A 22247-nucleotide genomic window follows, 5' to 3' on the forward strand; every position below is an offset into this window, starting at 1 on the left:
TTGCTTCTGTCAGGCCCCACAAAGTGACCCATGGGCACTCTGTGCACTTCCATACAAGTTCATGCACAAGTTATTGCTGAGCATATGAACTCTTAAGTGTGAGAAATCGCTGAATTTACATCATCCAAGTGTTAATGAGTTTATAGGTCATTTTACATTAGGCATTAAGGGGGTTTATTTTCCATCGCCATGTCCTTATGTTACTGCACAGATATCCTGTGCTGCAGCGTAGCTCTTGCTGTAATAGCTAGAATTGAATGAATCTATAATCTCCGTTTTTAACCCCTTTGTTTGCTGTAGTGAAGAGTGACTGCATCATGATGAAAAAGGGTTATTTCTTCCTTCAGTTGAATCAATCGATTTACTGGTGATGCAAATGGGAACAGAGAACTCCCTATGTAGTTAGCCCTGGGGTCCCAGACAACAGTCTATGCCATAGTATCCAAGGGCATAAAGTGTTAGCATAGATGTATGGTAATAAATCTATACTGTAGCAATAAACGTAACATGCAAACCTGTAATTGCTTCATGGGATTAAAGAGGAGTAAAAAATGTAATAGAAACCCAAAGTATCTAGTATGAAATACATTTTTCTGCACATTACAATGAAAAAAACCTGTGGGGTCTCCACATGAATGTAATAGCCTAAAGAATTAATTTAACAGGTTATTTGATATAAAAATTGAACGCCAAAATAAAACTATGAAAAATAGCTTTTTTTCTATATCTGTGCTGCAAAAAATTATATAAATTGCACTACAATTTATATGTTGCACCAAAACCAAAAAAATTTCTCTCGTATAAAGGAATGCTTCATATAGCCATGTCAATTAAAAAAGGCAATACATAAAACTCTGTTTAAGTTCCTTTTTATTTCTTGCCCCTTATATGGTGTGTGTTGCATTTATTCCCCCCCCCAGAATGCGTTCCCAGTATCTGGACAGCTGTACACCACTCACTTGCTTTGCCTTGAAGCTCTGCTGACCGTCATCGACAGCACAGAGGCTCATTGTCAGGCGAAGATTTTAAGCAATACCTTACAGCAGGACAAGAAAGAAGCTGTCAAAAATGTTGCTGATGGTGCAGAAGTATCTGAAGATCCTGAGAGTAGTAAGTCCTGCTGTTCTTTATAATCGTATGCTTCTACATTTCTCATCCTTGTTTTCGTCATTTTTAGAAGAGTTCACTTTGAAAACTGAATCCTGAACAATTACGAAATTTTGTCTGAATGTTATTTAGCATCTGCTGTTTGGGTACCCGTAGTATTGTAGACCTGTTTCAATTGGAAAACCTTTCTTTATAAGGCACTGAATGCCCCATGGAAAATGATTCTCCAAGCATCAGCACAGAATTACCGGGAGCACGGCCCCCAACTAGTGGTCATCTTATGGCTGGGAAGATGACCCTTGGAGTCCTGGAAGCTGAGGACAGCGGAGATAGAGGTAAGCGGATTATAGAAACCAGATGTTTTGTGGCCTAAGAATATACTATGGTTAGATATTTTGGTTTGAAGAACGAAAAAGTTTGGTACTGTGTCAGCCAGTAGAGGAAAATGTGATTGTTCTCAGCAAGAGAAACCAACTAATCTTGTAGATATGATATCTTTTAATGGCTAACAAAAATACATAATGTTATAGCCAGCTTCCGAACCTCTCAGCGTTCTTCCTCAGCTACAATAAAATGGATCTGAAGAGGCATACATATATATGCACACATGCTTATGACAAGGGACAGACCTGGGGGGATTAATTTGCACTTAAAAGAATACCACAACAGGATGAGTAGAGAAATACATACTTAAATAGTCATTACGCCTGAGGAAGAACCCTGAAAAGGTTCAAAAGCTCGCTATAACATCATGTATTTTCGTTAGCCATTAAAAAGTATATCTACGAGATTACTTGGTTTCTCTGGCTGATAAAATACCTCAGGATAGGTCATCAATAATTGATCGTCTGGGGTCCGTCTGTCTCATTGGAATCAACTATCCTCAGGATAGGTCATCTGTAGTATAATCCCTGGAAAACCCCTTTAATTATTTGGTCACCATAAAATATAAATAAAAAAAAAAATATATATATATATATATAATAAAAATTATATTATGCCCCATCAAAGTCGTCGGCATGTTGTGTAAATCAGGTAGTACAAACCTGCCAGGAATTCATTTTAATTCTCTCTGATGCAGCTGTAGACCATAAATCCATCTATGCAAAGCAAATTAAATGTTGTTGCAGGGTAAAGGCTCTCTTGCACCCATGGCCAATTTTGGTTGCACTAGGTGCTTTTATTGTACCCTGGATGTAGCAAAATGTTTGTTTCGTTACTTCCAGCTTCTTTGTGGTTTATGTCACCAATACATGCATTCTTAGATACTGGTGTATTTTCAGCTGAGAAGCCGACCCAGAAGAAACCGCCACGTTTTTCAACATTCCTTCCTACAGTACAAGAACTGAATGATATAAAGATCAAGAAAAAGGTGTGAACCGCACGAGCATTTCCACTGGTCTCTTTTTTTGTTGGCTGTTAAAGGAAATAACATTTAATGACTCTGGTTGTTTCCTCAGCTCATCATAACTGGAACGGAACAATTTAATCAAAAATCTAAGAAAGGCATACAGTTTCTTCAAGAACAGAATCTCTTGGCAACACCAATGGATAACAAGGAGGTAGCTCAGTGGCTCAGGGAGAATCCAAGACTGGACAAAAAAATGATTGGAGAATTTGTGAGTGACCGCAAGAGCCTTGATCTACTTGAGAGCTTTGTGGGGTGAGTTACAGGAACTTTTATTTCATATTGATTAAAAAACTGAATCGTAATTTTGTTCAATAAAACCAATTCTAGTTCTGACGCCAAAACTCTTATTTCTGTTACAAATGTGTAGGTGAATCTGCAAGTGTGCTTTCAGTGGGATAAATAAAGGGCTTTTCCTTGTGAATCTGTGCAAATAATGAAGTTTTTAGTAATCTACATAGTTTTTTCAGGTTTTATGGTTTCTTTTGTAACTTTACTAAACGCAGGCCAAATAATATTTTGAATATTTTAGGATCACTTTGCTTTCAAGAAAGAATATTTAAAGGCAAGTAAGGAAGTCAGGGCTTCAGATAGTAACCAAAAATGATTGCCAATGCAATTAAAACTTTTCAAATTGTGATGAGAATTTTCAATCTGGTCCAGTTTGTGAAGGACTCCACCGCTGTGTCTTGCCACTGGAAAAAATATATCTTTTTTTTAAACAGACAGCCTTACACTGGACAAGCCTGTCAGATGACTTGCGCTCATATGCTCAGATTGCCTGCTGCGGCACGTCAGTGATATAAGCAAATGCTAGTGGTTTGATTGTATGTCAAGGGAGAATGTGAAGGCGAGGTGGAAGGACGGCTGTGTGGGGAAGACCAGGAGGTGGGAAGGACGGCCGTCTGGGGAAGGTGGGAAGGACGGCCGTCTGGGGAAGGTGGGAAGGACGGCCGTCTGGGGAAGGTGGGAAGGACGGCCGTCTGGGGAAGGTGGGGAGGACGGCCGTCTGGGGAAGGTGGGGAGGACGGCCGTCTGGGGAAGGTGGGGAGGACGGCCGTCTGGGGAAGGTGGGGAGAGTATGTGCAAGACCATGGACTGTTGGGAAGAGAAGTTCATGCAATTGAGATAACACTTAAGGCCCATTTACACGCAAAGCCAATCTTTCAAACGATTGACAGTTTTAGCAATCATTTTGCATGAAGTGTTATTAGATGCCGATGTCAATTAACGCTTTATCATCTTCATTTGTGTGTAAAAGGGCCTACAGGAGCATGTGGGCTGGGCTCTGCACACAGCTGCATTGTTCTCGTTGGGGATGCCAGGGAGAATACAGCGTGTGGTCTGTTGAGAGATACTTTGTGTCTCTCTCTCTGTGACTGGCTGAACAATGGATTTTAAGCTTCCCTTAAAATCATTGTTCAGACAAAGTGCATGATGGTAGAGTTTACATGCAACGATTATCGCTTGCTTGCGGTTGTATGAATGAATTTTGAGCGATAATCTTTGCGTGTAAATTGGCCTTTAGCCTAAGCTTCTCATTGGGGGCAGGGTGCCTGGCTACATTTGCTGTGATTACAGGGCTCTTAATGTGATTGTACTGCAGGATGAGGCTCTGTATGTGTACACTGTTGTGGCACTGTGCTCTTATACTTGGGGAAGCAACTCCCTAGGAATGTGTAGATACTTGCTGGGAGGAGTGTTTTGGATGATCTTGGTATAGTGTACTGAGGGGGCAATGTGGAATTGTATATGTGATTTACCAGTGCAACCTGGTAATTACCAGTGCAACCTGTGCGCTCTCTTTTGATTGTGCAGGAATCAGCTGATCGGTGGAGATCCAGAGCAGCACAACCCTGCCCATCAAATATTGATGACTTATTCTGTGGATAGGTCCTCAATAGTAAAATCCTAAATGTCTCAGACAACTCCTTTTAATTTTGAAGACTAATTTTTCAGTTTAAGTAATTTTTTAATCCTGGAACGCTGAAAGAGTGCGTGTCAGCAGAGATTAGTTTGTAGGTTTATAGACCCTTGAGAAAGAAGTAGAATATTGAATATTTGTGTTAACTAGTTCATTTACTTCTATTTAGAACGTTTCAGTTCCAAGGCTTGAGAATTGATGAAGCATTAAGACTTTACCTTGAAGCCTTCCGTTTACCAGGGGAGGCACCTCTAATTCAGAGGCTACTGGAAGCCTTCACAGAGCATTGGAGGGTAAGGAAAATAAAAAATGTAACCCCTTTGCGCAAGAGTTGGTGTATTACACTGGCCCTGAAGCTGGGCCCGCTCCATTCCCAGCAGCAGGTGACATCTGTGTTAAACAATCAGAAGAAGGCAAGGTGGCAGCATCAATCGGTGCACAAAGTAGATTTACAATTTATTCTCCCATAACACAGAAATATACAGCGATGTTTCGACCAGAAGTTAGGTCTTTGTCCAGCTATCTGTACATTTGTGTTATACAGCTGACACCCACCACCATTGAACTGCTTGGATACCGCAATTATGACCAGAGCATCTTAGTAGGCAGAGAGAAGGGGGACTGCCTCTCCACTGCCTAATTTCCTTTTTTTGCAGCACGGTCACAGTGAGACAATTGGTTGCCATAGCAGTCCAGGGCCTACTGAAGGCTCCCAGGCTGCTAATAGAATCAAGCCTTTTAGGTCCTACCTGTGGCAAGACCTAATAGGCAAAAGTTAAAAATACAATGTTCTGCAATAGTAGAGGTATTGCAGTATTTTTTTTTTCCATTTCTGTTTTTTCCTCCCCACTTTAAAATAAATAAATAAATAAAATAATTGTAACTCCTATATTTATCAATCAATGTTGCTATATGAGGGCTTGTTTTTTGCGGGACGAGTTGTATTTTTCAATGGTTCTATTTAATGTACCATAATGTACTGAAAAATTATTTAAAAATTCCAAGTGGCATAAAAATGATAAACTACATTCTGCCATCTTTCGGTGCGTCTTGTTTCTACGGCGCACAAACTGCAATAAAATGACATAACTTGATTCTATGGGTCAGTATGATTACTATGATACCAAACTTTTATAGTTTTTTTTCCTTTCTGTACTACTTTCATTTTTTTTCAAAGACATTTAATTTTGTAAAATTATTTTTTGCCGCCATCTTCTACGTGCAATAACTTTTTATTTTTCCATCAACGTAGTTGTTAGAGGGCTCATTTTTTGCATGACGTCCTGTAGTTTGCGATGGTACAATTTTGGAATATATATGCATTTTTGATAGTTTTTTATTGCATTTTTTGGGAGACAGGGTGACAAAACGTTAGAAATGCACTTTTTGGGGGGTTGTTTTCGGACAACGTTCATCATGCGGGGTAACGGAGCTACTTTGATAAATCAGACTTTTACAGACGCAACGATACCAAACATGTATTTTTGTTTTATTATTTAGATTCTTTTATTGTAAATGTGTCAAAAGGTTTTTGGTTTTTTATATTTAGTAAAACTTTATTGTTCTGATCTTTACTTTTTTTTTTACTTCTCTTCATACATACCCCGATCCCGCAGGACGTAACACTACGTCCTATAGCGGGAAGGGGCTAAAAAAAAGTATTGTATTTTATGAAAGTAGTAAAGCATGCAAAAGTATAAATATTTGGTATCACACTGAGCCACAGAAAAACATTGTCATCTTAGTGCTACATGATTGCTGAAAAAAACTAAATCCAAAGAACGATGCAATTGCATTTCTTTTCCTTTTCGCAGACGTAAAAATGTTTGTTCAGTGCATCTATACTATGAGGCACTAAACTACACAAAATGCAACTTGTCCTGCAAAAAAACCTAAAAACAGTTTTTATACTTTTATGTCGTATAAAATCTAAGTTATAGTTCTTTGAAGGCAGGTCAAAAAAGTGATAAAAAATGAAACTTGGCTCTGGAAGTGAAGGAGTTAAGGTGTTTTACCATTTCATGACTCGTTTCTACTTACCCATAGCTTAAATGCCCTTCAGAAAACTTCCTAAAGTGTGAAACATAAGTGTAAACTGCTGTATGGTAAAAGTGACAATATAGAAGTGCTACATATTTTCTTTCCCCTTCCCAGAAATCCAATGGAACTCCTTTTGCGGATAGTGATGCTTGCTTCGCCTTGGCATACGCAGTCATCATGCTCAATACTGACCAGCACAATCATAATGTCCGCAGGCAGAGTGTGCCAATGACTCTAGAGGTGAGATCAGACTTTGTGTCCTGTCATTTTATTTTGCTTCCTTTTGCTAATGTCGATACCAATCTGCAGCCCCAGATTACATCTCGAAGACAGGAGATTTTGGGGCACATTTATGATAGTTTTTACGTCACTTTCTGGCGTAAAAAAAAAAAAGATGCAAATTGTTGCATAAACATATTTTTCGTCTTTAGCTTTATGCACTGACCTTGCCAATGGTTCAGAAAATGGGAGGAGCATTTCAGGATGGGACGTGGCGCATTGAACTGACAATTTGTGTATAATTTATGCCAGAAACTGGCATAAATTATACCAGAGATGTACGCTGGGTTCGGACCTGGCATACATTTCTGATGAGGCAAACGGAGCAGTCGTGATACGCTAAATACATGAAGCAGACAGTATTAACTGTCTGTGCGCCAGAGAAAATCATGTTAAGCTGGCAAATGCTTTATAACTTCACTTGTTTTCATTTCGGCCTCCCTCACACAGGGCGTTTTTTACAGCGTTTAGTGCTGCCTTTTCAGCCCAGCGCTAAACGCTGTACAACACTCCCATTCATTTCAATGGAGCTGCTCACACAGGGCTGAAAGCGCAGCGCCTCCCAACGCTGCGCTTTGACAGCGATGCATGTTCTATTTTGGGGCGTTTTCAGCCCTGCGTCGCCCATTGAAATGAATGGGCAGCGGTGTTAGCACTGCTGAAAACGCGGCGACACTTGGTGCCTCGTTTTTGGCAGCGTTAACCGCTCGCCGATTTTCGGGGTGAGGGCTTGCAATAGAAGCCCTACCCCGAAAATCTGTCCCAGCTAAGCTAGAGGAAAAAAAAAAGTAATACTCACCTAGCCGCTGCAGTCCGAGTCGCGGCCGCTGGTCTCTGCTGCTGATCCGGGCTCCCCCTGCATTCACAAGTCTAGTGCCGTAGGCCAGGTTTGAGAACCCCGCCTCCGGCAATAGTGCTGTGATTGGTTGACGGCACGCTCCATGCCCAATCGCAGCCCTTCATTGACTGTCTCAGCCAATCAGCGCCGGCAAGCTCTGATTGGCTGACACAGTCAATGAAAGGCTGTGATTGGGCATCGAGCAAGCACCGACAACCAATCACAGCACTCTATTGCCAGAGGCGGGGTTCTCAAACCTGGCCTCCGGCAATAGACTTGGGAGTGCCGAGGAAGCCCAGATCAGCGGAAGAGACCAGCGGCCGTGACCCGGACTGCAGCGGCTAGGTGAGTGTTGCTTTTTTTTTTTCTTTTCCGCATTCTTGGCTGCGTTTTCAGCCGAGCTGAAAACGCAGCCAAAACGCTGCCATAAAGTATGCCAACGCTGCTGAAACGGGCGCGGAATCTGCAGTAACGCAGCGTTGAAAAACGCTGCGTTTCTGCAAACGCCCTGTGTGAGGGAGGCCGTCAGGAGGATTCTTGATAGTAGTAAACTCTCTAAAAAAAATCTTTAAAGATTTCCTTTCTCTCTCTTTTTTTTCATGGCTTAAAGGCAGCTATAAATGTAAACATGATTTATTAGCAATTAGACTTTAAAAGCTCTGATTTTGTCAAATATCACCAGGAGAGATTTTATTTAATTAGAACAAATCCATAGTGATTTTTTTTTTTTTTTTTTGCGCTCTATTTTTGTTGATGGGTTATCCAGCTATTGGATGAAAAAAGGTTTACATTACACATTAATTCCTCAAGGAGCCAACCCATATTGGCATTAAGCAGCACATAACTCCAATCCTGGCTGTTTAGCTTGTTGACCACTAGACTCCACTACGACGCACAGAAGAGATTTCACCCCGTTACCCGAGTCTGAAAGAGGGCGTATTATTGGGATGTGAGAAGCTGGATGGTCGTATCAATGAACTGCCGCACCTAGACCGTTCTTGCCAGACTGTCAGGAGTTGGGACCGGTGGATGTGTGAGGGGCTCACAAGATGACCAGTCTCAGGACAAGACCACCAGTAAAGAGGAGCATCTGATCATCCAACAAGCACAAGCCGCTTCATCTATTTCGTTGTCTTGACATCGAGACAGGTGATGCCATTATTACAGCCTCTGTGTCTGTCGGAACCATTTCCAGTTATTTGGCTGAAGGACATTTGGTCTCCCAACGCGCATTATGTGCACTGCCTTTGACACCCCCCATCTTCTCCATTTGCAGAGGTGTCGTGAATTATGAAACTGGACCACCCCCCATCTTCTCCATTTGCAGAGGTGTCATGAATTATGAAACTGGACTGCTACAGAATGAAACGGTTGTCTTTAGCAACAAATCCAGGTTTAGTTTGGGCACTGATGATGGCTGTGTTAGTGCCTGGAGACCTAGGTGTGAGCACCTCAATCCTGCCTTTGCTGTGGAGCGGCACACTGCCACCTGCTGGTGTGATGGTCTGGGGCGGCCATTGCATATGACAGTCAGTCACCTCTAGTAGAGGTACGAGGGACAATGACAGGTCAGCGATATGTTCAGGACATCCTGAAGCCACATGTGCTCGTCTCCTTGCTTCCAAGAGGCATTTTCCAGCAAAATATGCTCGGCCGCAAACGGGAAAGGTGTCGCCGTACATTGCCGTACTTTATGGCCTGCCCAGTCACCAAATTAAGAACATGCATGGGACCATCTGGGATGCCAACTTTAACAGCCTACAAGTTTGCATGATCTAGAGGCTCAGTTACAGCAAATGTGGATTCATATGCCGCAGCACCATGCCTGCCTGTATCACCGCTTTTGCCGCCTGTAGCTTGGATACGTCAGGGTACTAGAGCCTCCATAGTCACCCGTATTACATCTTGCATCCCAGCTGGAGGCGGCCCAACAGGGTACTAGAGCCTCCATCCCCATCCATATAAGATCTTGTATCCAAGCTAGAAGTGGTACAACAGGGTACTAGAACCTCCATGCCCGCCTGTATCATGTCTTGTATCCAAGCTAGAGGTGGTACAACAGTACTAGAACCTCCATGCCTGCCTGTATCATGTCTTGTATCCAAGCTAGAGGTGGTACAACGGTACTAGAGCCTCCATGCCCTCCTGCAGCACATCTTGTATCAAAGCTAGAGGCGGTACAACAGGGTACCAGAGCCTCCCTACAAGAGGGTCATTTTTCCTCAATAAATGATCCTTTTGCTCTGATATTGTAATCACTTATATCAACGCTACAATGGCATATAAGAAGTTTCATTAGATTCTGATAACTCCTGCTAGGGGAGGGATTTGGTCTTTTTACAATGATTGTATATTGAATTTTTTTTAAGCTGCTTACTAAGTTCATGCTTAGTGTAAAACCAAAAGTTCCAGTGCATATTATACTTCCCACTAACTTGAAGACTTCCTGTTTTTTGTGTTTCTTTTTCAGGAGTTCAGGAAAAACTTGAAAGGTGTCAATGGTAAGAAAGATTTTGACCAGGATATGCTTGAAGATATTTACCATGGCGTCAAGTAAGTTTTTAATTTTGTTTCCCTGTTTGGTGGTTCTTATTCATTTTCATAAACCATGAATGCGCCAATGTCCTCGGCAGGAATATCTACTGAACAAGTGTTGTATTCTGCAACTAGTCTTATATACCAACCTTTTTAAAAGTCGGGGTCTAGTAAAGTTGACTTTTGTGTGGCCTTTTAGGGTGTTTTAGGGGGGAAAATACAGAAGGAAAGTGGTGAAATTGAAAACACAGGAAGCTTTGTAAAATGGGATTCAGCAGAAAAGCATGTTTTTGGGCAGAATTGGAAAAGTCTCTTCTCTTTCATGTCACTTTGTTGTTACTAGTAATAGGATTGTACCGCGAAAAGCAAGGGAATGTCGGACCAGGATATTACTTGCATATTGTAATATTTGATATTCTGTTTATTTCCTTTCTCATTTGGCCTCTGTAGTCCACATAAGCAGTTGATCATGTTTCTGTTAGTTTTGTTCTGTCGTCACTGCACCTTGTCTAGTTGTTAAGAAGCCAGTCTCTTTCAATACTCACAGCTGTTTATAGGCAGCTAGGGCTTAAGAAGTGCTCAGAAATCCAGTCTGCTCAGTAAATCCAACACCAGAGACTTCAAAGCTCGGGGGATTACCATTCTCAGGAGACAGGATGTGATCTCTGGCACTCCTCTGCTTTCATTTCTTTTTCATGCTAGTAGCTTTAAGGAGGTCCGTCTCGGAATGTCCCGGGTAATGCACACACTTCTGCACTTAAGTATGGCCAATGGTAGCCCTGGCATATTCTGCGTTTAGACATAACGATTATCGTTCAAAAAATCGTTAAAACAAGCAAAAGTGAACAGTGATTGTTTGGATTGTTCACATCTCGTTGTAGTCAAACAATCCCACTCTGTGTTTTACATAGGAATGTGAAACGCTGCATGAGAAGTGCACGATTCTCAATGATGATCTGCTTGTCTAAACAGTTCGCAACAGGTTAGCGGTGACATCACACGCTTGCTCAAATGAGAATCTGCTCCTCTTAAAGGTGTGAAGAATTAATTATTATATGAAGCGCTCATATTGCTGACAGAAAGCAATGTTCTTTATGCATTGGAGACTTTGTGAAGTTTTCATTTTGTCTAGTTAGGGGTAACGTCCCTTGGTGCAAACACCAAGTCCTGACTAGGGTGACTTCACATGTGACATTTTCTTGGCAGACTGTTTTCGCGGAATGGTTTGCATTGCCTTCCCCAGTCATCTTTTACCCCCATCCCAGTAAGCTGGGTACTTATTTTACTGAGCTCAGAAAGATGGAAGGCTTGAGCCAGCTACCTGATTGAACCTGCAACCTTCAGGTTGTGAGCGAGCACTTAGGACTGCATTCCTGCTGCCCTAACACTGTGCCACACAAGGCTCGTACATTTTGTCTAATTTTAACTACATGGACCGATGCATATACTGCTGAATTTGGCATTCATTGTAGCAGGGACCTGAAAGGTTAGTTCAGACAGCAGTTTTTGCAAACCCCCTTCGCAGGTGTTGTAACTTTGCTGCAAATTGACAGTTTGAAAATCAGTAACACATTTTTTACATGAAACGTGAATGTGGCACAAAAGTTCACACTAGATAACGGCTTTATTATGATTTTAAAGGCTATGGAAACCATTTGTGCATTAAAAAAATCAATTACACACACATCGTACTGAGTGCCTGCAGAACAAAAATGATCTAACAATGGATATAAAGTCTGCACATCCCTGCTAAAATGTCATGTTTTAGTCATGTTAAAAAAAATAAATAAATAAATCTGACAAAGACAAATCATTTCATATTTGTTTCCACCTTCATCGTGAGCCATTATCTGTACAATTCCATTTCAAAATAAAGTGAAATCTTTCAGGGCGTGTAAAAAATACCTTAATGTGGTTGTATAAATATGCATGGCCTAAAACAAATACTTTGTTGATGTACCCTTGCAATCTTTGCTCACTCTTCCTTACAAAAGCACTCAAAAAATCTGCTCAGCTCCCTCTCTGCCTTTTCGGAAGCTGTGTACTTATAACCACACCCAGTCAATACTACACGGCTATCTCTCATCCTCCTTCTGAGTAGCTGCTGCTCATAAGAGCAGAAAATTCACCCAGAGTGAATTACAGCCTCCTCTGTTCTCTTGATTACCATCATACCCCAACACTAACATACAGTCCGTTGTAATCGCTCAGTGGAAAGGCAGTGAATGCACATTTACAAAAGATGAGCAGGCCACTAGAGGAGCCTTCAGTTTACACTGACAGAATTTGCTAAGATTTCAGTCCTCCAGTCTGGGGCACCTTGGAAAATAATACAAGTATAGAATTCAAACAATAAGAATTTTTTTAGTGAAAACCAATTGCAGAAAATCTTCATTTCCAAAAATGCATCAATTAAAAGACGGTGTGCATGGCCTTTAAAGCCAACCACAGGTTTCTGCTTGCTTTATTATATACTGTTGCTAGCTAAGATGAATGGATGTATGTGATGGAAAGAAGTTACTTGAGTTCTTAAATGACATTTGGTCTCACGAGAGCAAACAATACTTTTCTGCATGTGTAGTATGTCTTAGAATTCTGGTGACAACCTGTATTGCTGCCGTTACTGATCCTAAAAACTTTGTGCATAACTGATGCTGTGGGGCGAATCAACTTTTTACAGTATCACATCCTCACCTGCCCCAATATCACTGCTAACCAATGAAGATTGGCAAATTCTTTTTAGATTGTCAGTGTCTGCATAACAAATGTATACAATAAAGTACAGGAAAACGCATGTGGATGGGGTTTTACAAAACTCCATTTTGCATCGCTTTCAGATTTACTACAGATTTCACCCATTTCAGTGTAAAAAGCTGGGAAGAGTAAAGTTTCTTCTGAGGGAGAGCATCTAGTAGGTGTGACAAGATTTAGAACTGGGAAAGTTATGCAAATAGATGGAGCAAAGCCTATCAGTGCCACCTATTACAGAGCAGCATTCCTGCAAGCTAATGTCTGACCTTTTAACAGGACCTTGTAAGAATGACTGGGAATGTAAGCCAAAGCCAGAATCTTCTCTAGAAGCAAAAGGGAACCATGTGCAGTCAGGTTATTTTCGGGTTTTTGCCTCTATAACGAGAAATATTACCCCTCCAAACCCACATCATAGGCCTTTCAACCAGCCAGCAACCTACTGCACGCTGATGAGTGGCAAAAACATCAAAACAGCCTGTTTGCACATGATTATGTCTTCCACTGGTAGAAGACTCTCTTTGTTTTATATTCCCAGTCATTGTTACAAGCCTTGTTAAGTCAGACATTGACCTGCAGGACAGCTGCCTGCTAATAGATGGCACTGTAGAATCAGTGAAAGGGTAAGATCTTTGAAAGATTGCCTGTGTGTTTAAAAGAGCCTTCAGAACAATTGAAAGATTGACGGTTCTAGCGATCATTTTGCATAAAGTACTAATGGGCTCTAATTCCCTTTAGTACTTCATCAGGTTCATTTGCATGTAAATGAGCCTCCAGCAGCTGTTGGCAAATCCCAGCATGTGGTCTGGACTTTGCACTCAGCCGCATTGTCTTTGCATTTCAATGTAATGAGCTACTCTCATGGAGAACACAGCATGCGGTCTCTGTTATTTACTCTCTGGCTGTACTATGGATTTTGTGCTCACCTAAAAATCATCGTTCAGCTGAAGAGTGAAAGATGGAAGCGTTTACATGCAACGATTATCGCTTAAAAGCCATCGTTTGAATGAATTTGAGCCATAATCGTTGCATGTAAATGGGGCTTAAATGTAGTATCTTGAGGATTTTGCTGTGTGTACACATGGTCTAATGGTGACCATATTGATTGCTAGGAAGTTTTCCCTGGGTAGGCTATAAGTAAGAAGCAGTTCAGTAGAATGTGAAGACTCTACACAAGAGAGAACCTGATAACCTGTATTTACAAGTTATGTTCATGTGAGCCTGAATGCTGCAATTTCAATCAATCTTAGTCTATATGTTACCTGTTTACTTCAGGAATGATGAAATAGTAATGCCCGAGGAACAAACGGGCCTGGTGAAAGAGAACTACATGTGGAATGTGCTGCTGCATAGAGGTGCAACACCTGAAGGCCTCTTCCTGCATGTAACACCTGGAAGCTATGACCATGATCTGTTCACGATGACCTGGGGGCCAACTATTGCTGCTTTGTCATATGTGTTTGACAAGAGCATGGAAGAAACAATCATTCAAAAAGCCATATCTGGATTCCGGTAATGATTTTACATTACCTCACTGAAACCTCTGGGGTTCATTTTATGTGATATTTAATGATATGTACTTTTTTTTATTTTTCTTTTGATAATTCCTTAATGTGAAACTCTAGAGCAGTTTTCATAGTTCATAAAATGGACCTACTAAGCTCACTCAGCATACTGTGTTTCCCCGAAAATAAGACACTGTCTTACATTTACTTTTGCCCTAAAAGAGGCAGTGTCTTATTTTCAGGGGGTGTCTTAATACTTACCTAGCAGGCGCCATTCCTGTACCTCTCGCTGCTCTTCAGGCTCCCCGGCAGTCTTCTCTTTTATCCTCTGTGGTGAAAGAGCATTCTCTTCCTGGTAATGTGGGTTGATTACCCAGCCACCAGCAAGAGAATGCTTTGATTAGCTCAGGAGCGCAGCCTGACCCAATCACAGCTGACACTTTATAAGCCAATCACAGCCATTCAGTGGACGACATCATTGAATGCCTGTGATGAAGTGCCGGCTGTAATTGGCTCAGGCTGCGGTCCTGAGCCAATCACAGCATTTTCTTGCTGGAGGCTGGGTAATCAACCCACGATACCAGGAAGAGAGTGCTCTTTCAGCGCTGAAGACTACACAGAAGAATGCCAAACGCCTGGGGAGCAGCGACGGGGATCGGGGCCTGAGAGGGGAGTTGTTTTTTTTTTCTTCTTCATTTAGTGTAGCTAGGGCTTATTTCTGAGGGAGGGCTTATATTTTTTTGTGTTGAAAAATCACTAAGGGGTAGACCCCAAGTGGGCAGCACTTTCTCCTAGCTTGCTGTCCACTGCCTGCTTGCAAATGATTGACAGGAGACATGGAGATGTTAAAAGGAGTATGGGATACAACATTGTGCGCATTGGATTGTATAGGGAGAAGGGAGGGTGTGGAAGAGAGGGTAGGGGAGAGTCACACAGTTTTTAGCTGCAGAAATCACATCTTTACTGCTCACATTTGCTGTACACTGTTCTACATCATGATTTTATATCTGTGTGTGTGTCAGACAGAGAGAGCAGGATCTGTAGTTCTCTGTGTACATATCTGTCTACAGAATGCAACATTGTAGCCAGGCTCATCCCAACAGTCCTAAGAGCAGTGAGAAGAAAACATACAGCATGCAGAGGAGGAAATGGGGTAGAAATGCAGAATTCATGTCATATAATGGCCAGAAATGGTGTTATTCCCTATACTGTATACGCACATGGCAGCTTATTCTGAAAAGTCATATGACGTTAGGTAGGCTTTGTTTCTCTGTTCACTACATGTATTTCTCACATTATTTTAGGAAATGTGCAATGATATCTGCACACTATGGGCTGAGTGATGTTTTTGACAATCTCATCATTTCTCTCTGCAAGTTTACAACTCTTAGTAGTGAGGTAAGAGCGGAGTTGTTTCTTTTTCCCTCCTTTTTTTTTACTTCCTTGGCTTGATGTGAAGTGGAATACAACTTATATAATGTCTCCAAACTTAATAATAATCAGAACATAGAACAATGTGTTGTGTGGCTTTTTTTAATTTTTTTGAAGCGAGTGACATTTTTTCAATTTGCCGTGGTGCAGATTTGGCAATGTACAGTGGCCATATTTACTGTCCCTGCTATAGTACTTGGGAAGCAAAGGATATTCAACATGTTACACTTTTTTTTTTTTTTTAAAAAGGTAGTTCGACTGCTGATTTTGTACTCCCTGCCAATAGAGTAGATCCTGTTAACACTTTAGCAGAACTAATGTTCAAACTAAACTCTGAACATTATATGCAGGGGACTGTTTTGTGTTTACAAGCATGAATCCTATTAGTGGGTCCTCAATATGTTGATTGTAAGGTTTTTCTCACTAGTACACTACTAGAATATATGATTATCTGCAATAGAACTGTAGAATTAAGTTTTAATTTATTTGACTCCTTATCTGGCTTTTTCTTCAGGCTGTAGAGAATCTGCCCACTGTTTTTGGAAGCAACCCTAAGGCTCAGATTGCGGCGAAGACTGTTTTCCATCTTGCTCACCGGCATGGAGATATTCTGCGTGAGGGTTGGAAAAACATAATGGACTCGATGTTGCAATTGTTCCGGGCTGAGCTGCTGCCAAAGGCTATGGTTGAGGTGAGCAGTTTGTATGTATTAACCCTTTCCTGCAATCTGACATACTTGTACATAATAAGCAGGTGGTAATTCCTGCTGTTATGTAATTAGTGCAGGAGGACCGCTACCAAAGGTGCACTACCACTTATACCTGGGATCCTCAGAATGTCTGACCATAATCCATGTGGCTAGTATTTCTGACAAAGCAAGGGGATAGTTTTATGCTGTTAAGTTACCAAAATGCTTAAAGCAAATGAAAAGAAATAATGTGACAAATACAGCATATTCTTATCTGCTCATAATAGCACTCCCCTTTTATCTTGCATTTGTCTCAGGTTGAAGACTTTGTTGACCCCAATGGAAAGATTTCGCTTCAGCGGGAGGAAATTCCTGCAAACCGGTATGTGAAATATAATAAAAGTAATAGTGGTCGTCTCTTTGTATCCTTTTCTGTAGCATAAGAGGTGGCATACTATATGTATAGGTCTGTTTTTGTTTCCAGATGAAATTGTCGAATAGGCTATAGTGTTCGTAGCTGAACCCTTTCTTTGCTGCCATAAAGCAGTTTCCATTTGCTACTATTTATTCTATTAGTAAAGAATGAACGATGTCCAAACAAAACAACACCGCTGATCTGCTGCCTAAACCCTTCTGTGTTGGCTGTTTTTCTGTTCTAGCCAGGGAAAATGTAGTAATACTGTGGTCCCATATAAAACATGGTTGTGCCAAGTTCACCAGAGATATAGATGCTCTCTACTTTAATTAATATAGGGGGGCACTGCAGACAATCCCTTATAAATATCAAAAACCTAGACAAACTTCAGTTAAATGTAGCTTTTGTTTTTGTTCTCCTCTCTTAGTGGGGAATCTACAGTCCTGAGCTTTGTCAGCTGGCTAACCCTCAGTGGCACAGAGCAGTCCAGTCTTAGAGGGCCGTCTACTGAAAACCAGGAAGCAAAGAAGATAGCTGTAGAATGTATAAAGGTAATGTACTCACTAGCAATTAAAGTGGTTCTACCGCAGCCAATGTAATGAGCACCGATTGACATGTCTGTCAATAGGCTTTCGTTTTCTTTTACACCAGCAGATAATCTGCTTATGGGGCTGAACAATCACTAATATGATTGTTTTTCCCCAGGCTGGCTTGCTCTCTGCTTGTTTACATAAAGTGATATACCGCCGATCAGCAAATATATTTATTCTATCATAAATGAGCCGATCAAGCGACAAGCGTTTGCTTATTTGGCGGTCGACCGTTGTTCCCTTTTACATATAGACTGACTGTCAGGCGAGCGAGCGTTTTGAGGAATCCTCTGCCCTGATAAACAGACCTTTAGTTGCAGGTAGAACAAGTAAAACCTCCTATGTATCTATACTTGGTTTGGCGGAATGACAGATTTTGTGATTTATTGTTTTCTAGATTATTAACTGCAGCTGAAATATTTCGGACCCCAATTTGATGCGGTCACTTCTCCACAGATTACTCATTGATTATCATCGCTTGAAAACTGTTTTGTTTCTTCACTGCTTTTTATTCCAATTGCTTGTTTTACATTGTAGCTGTGTGATCCAGAAAAACTTATCACTGAGAGCAAGTTCCTGCAATTAGAGTCTCTACAGGAGCTTATGAAGGTGAGGATAATTAACGATCAGTTGCAACCAAAATCTATCACACTTGATAAATATTACTGCTACGGTTACTGCATCATAGAGACAGAAAATGCATCTGAACTGCTAAGGTTTGTCATCTGACCGGAAGTGCTTTGTCATACGTGTATATGTTTTACTTGCCCCAGCTTTTCAATAGAAAGTTGTGCAACAACTTTTAACGCTGCTTGGAAATACACAGCCTATTGTAAACCTTTATTATTCATGTCAAGTTATTCAGAAGTGCTCATTATAGGCTGCCTGTCCACAGGCGATGATCCGCTTGCAATAAATCGCCTGCGCATCACGCTATGAAAAGCTTTCCATAGGCTAACTATGGAAAGTGCAGCCCGACGTCCATGAACGGAGAATGATAGCGATTCTCCGCTCATGGGATTGAAATTGCGACATGCTGCGATCTGCCGTGATTCTCCGCAGTGAGCCCATCTATTAGGCTCATCGCAGCTCATAGTCGGTGCTCCCCCCTCGTCCCTCGCAGCGGAATATCGCTAGCAATATTCCGTCACGACCGTGGACAGGCAGCCATACACTTCATCATCGTGTCTATTGAGCAGGCAAGAGTAAAGTTTTTTGTTTGTTTCTCAACTCCAGGCCTCCCAACAGGACAGGTTTTAAGGATTTCCGCAGTATTACACGGGTGATGTAATTATCATCAGTGCCTGAGACATTGCCATAGGTGGTGGTATATAGGATATCCTGAAAACATGACTTCTTGGGAGGTCCTGGAGTTGGGAAACACTGAGTTACAGCACTATGCTACGTGCATGCAAAATCTGTCTTTATGAAAACGCAAACTTAAGGATTTGTGTTCACCATGTAAATGATTATAGGAAGACACTGTTTTCATGACAAGTGGTTTTTAAAGGCTATTTCCTCTCTCCTTAGGCATTGATATCTGTGACCCCCGATGAAGAGACATATGATGAAGAAGATGCTGCCTTCTGTCTTGAAATGCTGCTCAGAATTATTCTTGAAAATAGGTAATAAAAGCGGTGTGTCGAGAACTGAATAAAGACGTCTGTAAGCATAAAATTGTATAAACGGTGATTCATGACACCAACATAATACTGCTAGACCCTAGAGACAGAAGATACGTGAACTGCTAGAATTCCCTCATCCCACTGGAATTGCCAAGTCATACATTTATGCCTATACTTATTTTCCACGACTTCCAAGCTTTACACTCGTTTCCAACTGCTCTATTTACTGTGAACTGGGATGTCTGAAACGGCAAAATGGTGTGTTTGTAGATTGGGGGTGTTCTATATAACCAGAGGCACACGTGCTCATCCTACTTTTCAGCCGAAAACAAGGATTACGGTTTAGGGCTACACTGCAAACGGTACGTGGTTGAAGATTGCAGTGTAGCTCTGTGATCGTCTAATCTAATAGAAGTCAATGTGGGTTGTATGGCAGGTTGCAGGTTACCGCAACACTTGGATTGCAAAAAATCTAACAAGCCTGTGGATTACATTGAGTTCTTTTACATGCTAACCTGTAATCTTTGATTCTGCGACCCGTGTCGCAGCCAAAGTTGATGTGTAGTTTTAGCCATGGGTGCCCCTGCAAGCTGCGGAGGATCCGCTGTAACTGCCAGCAGATCAATTGCTGGGTGACTTAAATAGTGAGTCTAGGTGCTGCGTGGCAACTAACAGTGATCCTTATGCTGTAAGTATAGATCAACTGCAGCGTATATGGACACTTTTAACAGTGATATTAATTTTTACCTCTTAATAGTTTATTTTTCAAAGGATTATAAACCAGACAACCTCTTTTAATGCCTTTTTGTTTTTGTTCCATCGGAATGGTTTATTACTGGTCATTTAATGTATTGGAATTAATTATATGCTCTTGGTTGCCTAAGAAAAGGGGACCGATGCCATTCTGTTAGTCGCTGCCCACTGTGCAAGCTTTTCTAGATCTTTTTGAATACTCTCTCTTCCCTAGTGTTATCTATCCCTCCTAGCTTTGTGTCTTCGGCAAATTTGATCATTTTCCCACCAATTCCCTCCTCCAGATCATTTATAAAAATGTTGAACAACAGTGGGCCTAGGACAGAGCCTTGTAATACCTCACTTGATACATTCTTCTTCTTGGATGTGCATCTATTTATGACCACTCTATGAGTACGATCGCTCAGCCAGTTGTGAATCCACCGAACAGTTGCCTTGTCAATTGCATATTTGGTCATTTTTTCAATAAGTGTGCTATGAGATACTTTGTCAAATACTTTACTAAAGTCAAGATATACTATATCCACTGCATTTCCCTGATCAACCCAGTCAGTGATTCTGTCATGGAAGGAAATTGGATTAGTCTGGCATGACTTGTTTGTTACAAACCCATTCTGGCTCTGGTTAATTGCTCCATTTTCATTCAAGTACTTGCATACATGCTGTTTAATAATTTGTTTAAAGATCTTTCCAGGTATAGAAGTCAGGCTCACAGGCCTGTAGCTTCCTGGATCCACTTTCTTCCTTTTTTTAAAGATGGGGACAGCATTTGCCCTTTTCCAATCTTCTGGCACTTTGCCTGTTCTCCAGGAATTTTCAAAGATTATGGCGAGTGGTTCAGCAATTACGTCGGCTGCTTCCTTTAGCATCCTATGATGTAATTCATCTGGACCTTGAGACTTGAATTCATTTAAAGGAGATGTCTCGAGGAAGCAGTTAATTTTTTTTTTTGCCCAGTCCCCCCCATTAAACACACATTACTAAGCCCCCCTGTAAATGACATTTCTAGCTGGTTCGTACTTACCGTTCCAGCGTTTCAGCAAGTTATAAAAGTTTCCTCAAGATGGCCGCCGGCTCTTTCCCAGTCGCTCGCTGCAGCCCGACGTGCGCGCTCCCGAGACGCCGCCAGCTGTGTCTCCATGGCAACCGGACGCATCGCAGCCGCCGACCAGACGCCCCGCAGCCGCCGACCAGACAGCAGGTAACCGGCGCTAGCCCCCGGCTCCTCAGCGCTAGTTCCCCCGGCGCAGCGACAGCCCCCCCGGCCTAGCGACAGCCCCCCCCATCGCAGCGACAGCCCCCCCGGCCTAGCGCTAGCTCCCCCGGCGCAGCGACAGCCCCCCCGGCCTAGCGACAGCCCCCCCGGCCTAGCGACAGCCCCCCCGGCCTAGCGACAGCCCCCCCCATCGCAGCGACAGCCCCCCCGGCCTAGCGCTAGCTCCCCCGGCGCAGCGGCAGCCCCCCCGGCCTAGCGACAGCCCCCCCGGCGCAGCCCGGCGCAGCGGCAGCCCCCCCCCGACCCATCACTTACCTGGGAGGCTTCTCGGGGCTGCTGGGCTGGGCTGGTCTTCTCCGCTGGGCAGCTCCAGTTTCTGCACCTTCCTCTAACAGAGGATGGTGCAGAATGGCCGCTTCAGCGCGCTCCCGAGCAGTGACAGCTCGTCTGCGCATGCGCAGAAGAGCTGTAGCGGGGAGCACACTGAAGCGGCTCGTGCTGAATGGAGAAGACCGGACTGCGCAAGCGCGTCTAAAAAAGCAAGCTGCCAGCGAATTTAGACGGAACCATGGAGACGAGGACGCTAGCAACGGAGCAGGTAAGTGGAATAACTTCTGTATGGCTCATATTTAATGCACAATGTACATTACAAAGTGCATTAATATGGCCATACAGAAGTGTATAACCCCACTTGGTTTCGCGAGACCACCCCTTTAAGTTAGCTAAGTGTTCCCTCACCATCTCTCTGCTTACAAATAGCCTGCATTCTTTTATTCCCCCAACAGCACAGGGAAGATCAGCTGATGTTCCATCTACTTTCTGAGCGAAAACAGATGCAAAATAGGAATTTAAAAGTTCGGCCTTCTCAACATCATTCCTAACCAATTCACCATTTTCATCTTGTAAGCATCCAATAGCATCTTTGACTTTTCTTTTGCTTTTGACATACCCCTAAAATCCTTTTTTATTGCTTTTGGCCTCTGTTGCAAGCCTCAATTCATTATCCGCTTTAGCTTTTCGGACACTTGCCCTACAGTTTCTGCAGACTGCATTATATTCTTCTTTAGACATCCCCCCCCCCCCCCACCCCCCACCCTTTCCATTTGATAAACATATTTTCTTCCTTTTTAACACGTGTGCAAGTT

General features: G+C 42.2%; 1 protein-coding gene across 5 annotated transcripts in view; it reads left to right on the plus strand.

Moving 5' to 3' along the window:
* The window catches only part of GBF1 (golgi brefeldin A resistant guanine nucleotide exchange factor 1), a 149830-nt gene that overhangs the window by 96508 nt on the left and 31075 nt on the right, over positions 1-22247 (plus strand). For 4 of the 5 annotated variants that reach the window (XM_066600528.1, XM_066600530.1, XM_066600529.1 and 1 more), the window contains exons 15-28: positions 921-1110; positions 1305-1442; positions 2373-2479; positions 2568-2770; positions 4609-4732; positions 6594-6719; positions 10067-10149; positions 14155-14391; positions 15689-15782; positions 16330-16506; positions 16821-16885; positions 17346-17469; positions 18046-18117; positions 19039-19133. In XM_066600528.1, the coding sequence (XP_066456625.1) occupies positions 921-1110; positions 1305-1442; positions 2373-2479; positions 2568-2770; positions 4609-4732; positions 6594-6719; positions 10067-10149; positions 14155-14391; positions 15689-15782; positions 16330-16506; positions 16821-16885; positions 17346-17469; positions 18046-18117; positions 19039-19133 (1835 nt within the window). The remainder of the gene's footprint in view (positions 1-920; positions 1111-1304; positions 1443-2372; positions 2480-2567; positions 2771-4608; positions 4733-6593; positions 6720-10066; positions 10150-14154; positions 14392-15688; positions 15783-16329; positions 16507-16820; positions 16886-17345; positions 17470-18045; positions 18118-19038; positions 19134-22247) is intronic. The other variant, XM_066600531.1, reaches the window with a different exon arrangement.

The sequence above is a fragment of the Eleutherodactylus coqui genome, chromosome 4 (assembly GCF_035609145.1).
Source record: "Eleutherodactylus coqui strain aEleCoq1 chromosome 4, aEleCoq1.hap1, whole genome shotgun sequence".
Taxonomy (NCBI): Eukaryota; Metazoa; Chordata; class Amphibia; order Anura; family Eleutherodactylidae; genus Eleutherodactylus; species Eleutherodactylus coqui.